This window comes from Camponotus vicinus, unplaced genomic scaffold (assembly GCF_025532165.1).
Source record: "Camponotus vicinus isolate PSW18456_S1 unplaced genomic scaffold, iyCamVici1.0 SCAF_2, whole genome shotgun sequence".
In the NCBI taxonomy this organism is placed as follows: Eukaryota; Metazoa; Arthropoda; class Insecta; order Hymenoptera; family Formicidae; genus Camponotus; species Camponotus vicinus.
This window is the reverse complement of record NW_028141956.1, coordinates 17,321,395-17,323,906: the sequence shown is the minus strand read 5'-3', so window position 1 is coordinate 17,323,906 and position 2,512 is coordinate 17,321,395. Positions and strand designations below refer to the sequence as shown.

General features: G+C 31.8%; 1 protein-coding gene across 1 annotated transcript; it reads right to left on the bottom strand.

Moving 5' to 3' along the window:
* Window positions 1–264: 264 nt before the first annotated feature.
* On the bottom strand, window positions 265–945 carry LOC145966902 (uncharacterized). The gene has a single exon (XM_083091336.1). It carries the CDS (start codon window positions 943–945, stop codon window positions 265–267), a length of 681 nt encoding a protein of 226 aa, XP_082947462.1.
* Between the last annotated feature and the right edge of the window lie 1,567 nt (window positions 946–2,512).

Genomic DNA, 2,512 nt, shown 5'->3' with positions numbered 1-2,512 from the left:
TTCCAGACCGATTGACACACAGTTTCCCGCGCTTAGCATTACCCAGGATGAACGACGTGGACGTGGCGAGACTTTCATCCCTTTGGGGTGCTTAATTTACGTGAGTTCCCTTGCCTCTCACAATTCGAGGTGCTTGATTTACGTGAGTCCCCTTGCTTCTCACAATTCGGGGTGTTTGATTTACGTGAATCCCCTTGCCTCTCACAATTCGGAGTGCTTGATTTACGTGAGTCCCCTTGCCTCTCACAATTTATTTTAAACATATTATAAAAGATGTTCAGAAACGTTACCATTTTCCTGAATACATAACACAATTCTTCGCTCAAAATGGTTAACAGTTTCTAGTAATACGGCTCGTGGTATGTTTGTACAAGCATTTTTTATTCTCTGAATCGTATCATCTCGAGTTGTGGGTTGCCGCTCGTACACGACATTTTTTAAGTAACCCCATAAATAAAAGTCGGGTGATGTAAAATCAGGAGATCGCGCTGGCCATGCTACTGGTCCACCTCGTCCGATCCACATGCCATTGTAGCGTCTATTTAGATAATTTCTTACAATTCTCGCATAATGTGGTGGAACCCCATCTAATTGAATCCACATTCTGAGTCTTGTGTACAAATCAACACCTTCAAGTAATCCTGGTAGTTCATTTCTTAAAAAGGCTAAAAAGTTCTGACTGTTTACATTACCATCAAAAATGTGTGGACCAATCAGGTAGCCGTTAATAATACCGCACCACACGTTAATACTCCAGCGATGTTGATTGTCGATTTTCCAGTTCCAACGAGGGTTAACATTTGCCCAATAATGACAATTGTGTCTGTTTAGTTGTCCACTATTTTCAAATGTTGCTTCATCACTAAACATTACATAATGAAAAAAGGCTGGATTATTCCTAATCATTTGTTGGGCCCATTGACAAAATTGTAAGCGCATTCTCATATCATTTGGAGTAATAGCTTGCATTAACGTTATATGATATGGATGATATCTGTGGTTTCTTAAAATTCTTAGAATGGTAATTCTAGGTATATTTGTTTTTTCTATTTGGTAGCTACTAATATGAGGATTGAGGTAAACTGCAGCTAAAACGACCAATACACGTACATCATTCTCATCATATTCATGTCTTCGTCTCCTACGTATCAAGTTACCTTGTTGAGCTCTTAAATAAATGTTTCGAATAACAGCAGCATTCGGATGACGCCGGTTTGGATATCGAACCTGATAAAGAGCAGCAGATTGACGATAATTAATACGACGTTCGCCAAGAATAAGCAACATGTCAACCCTTTCTTGTGAAGAATAATCACCCATAATTTTTATGTCAACATAGATTTTAACGAATATATTTAATGCTTTATGTAATTTATTTAGCTTTTTATTAAGATTGATTAAATTATGCAGTAATCTTTTAATATATAGTATCATTGGATAATGGGGAGATACAATCTCAATAGGTAAAAACCATACTTTATAATCAATATAACAGACATGAGAATGACCTAATTTGTCTTTATGTATCTGTGTTGATTGGAGCAATTATAATATAAAATTTTTTACGAAAAGTCTGTAATATACAATTTAAAAATTTTTCAAAGCAGCACTTCATATCGTTGATAATATTCTCTTTTATATTACAAAGAGAACTACAGCACCATGTTTTTCTGATTTTATGTTTTATGTTTTGATTTTATTAAGGGTAAAATATTAATTGCTTTACCTTCGGAATTCATTATAATAGGTTCAGAAGTATTATATTCACGATAGGTAGTTTCTACAAAATATAATTCCGAAGAAGCGGTATGTTTAGCTTTTCCACAAAACATATTTATATAATCTTTAAATTTTAATGAAGGACATTCTGTTGCATGTGTCAGACAAATTTCAATATTTTATTCACATTTATTAAATGTTTTTCTCATTTGTAGAATATAAACTTTTCTTATATAAAAGCACCATTTTGCTATACGTTCAGCCTCCAATCTGTTTTCAGACAACGATGACATTCTAAGAAGTTTTGATATACTTCTAATACTTTTCCTTATTATACTTCATATTCTGCTTGTTTCTATTATTTATTTTTATTTTATTTATTTTATTTTTATAATAAATTTTTCTTTATAATAGTACATTGTTTCTATGTAACTTATAATATTCTTTTTTCGGTTTTTTTAAATCACTTCTGTATTTTTTATAATATTACTTACTTGATTTCTTGAGATCATTTTTATGTTTGTCGCAATATTCCTTATTCAATTTCTTAAAATTAATTTTGTGTTTTTCATAATAGATCTTATTTGATTTCTTTAAATCATTTCTGTGTTTTTCATTATAAATTTTTCTTTTTGCTAATAAATCGTCCTTATGTAATTCATAATATTCTTTGTTAAGAAGATGCCGGACCTTCCTGTATACCGCTAAATTTTGTGCACAGAAAACTTTTTATTAGTTGCACAGAATAATAAATACTTCTCCACAATTAAATTACACATAGCAAGAAATATAA

Coding starts and splice junctions, on each gene's coding strand:
- LOC145966902 (XM_083091336.1), bottom strand. CDS start 945: ATGAGAATGCGCTTACAATTTTGTCAATGGGCCCAACAAATGATTAGG.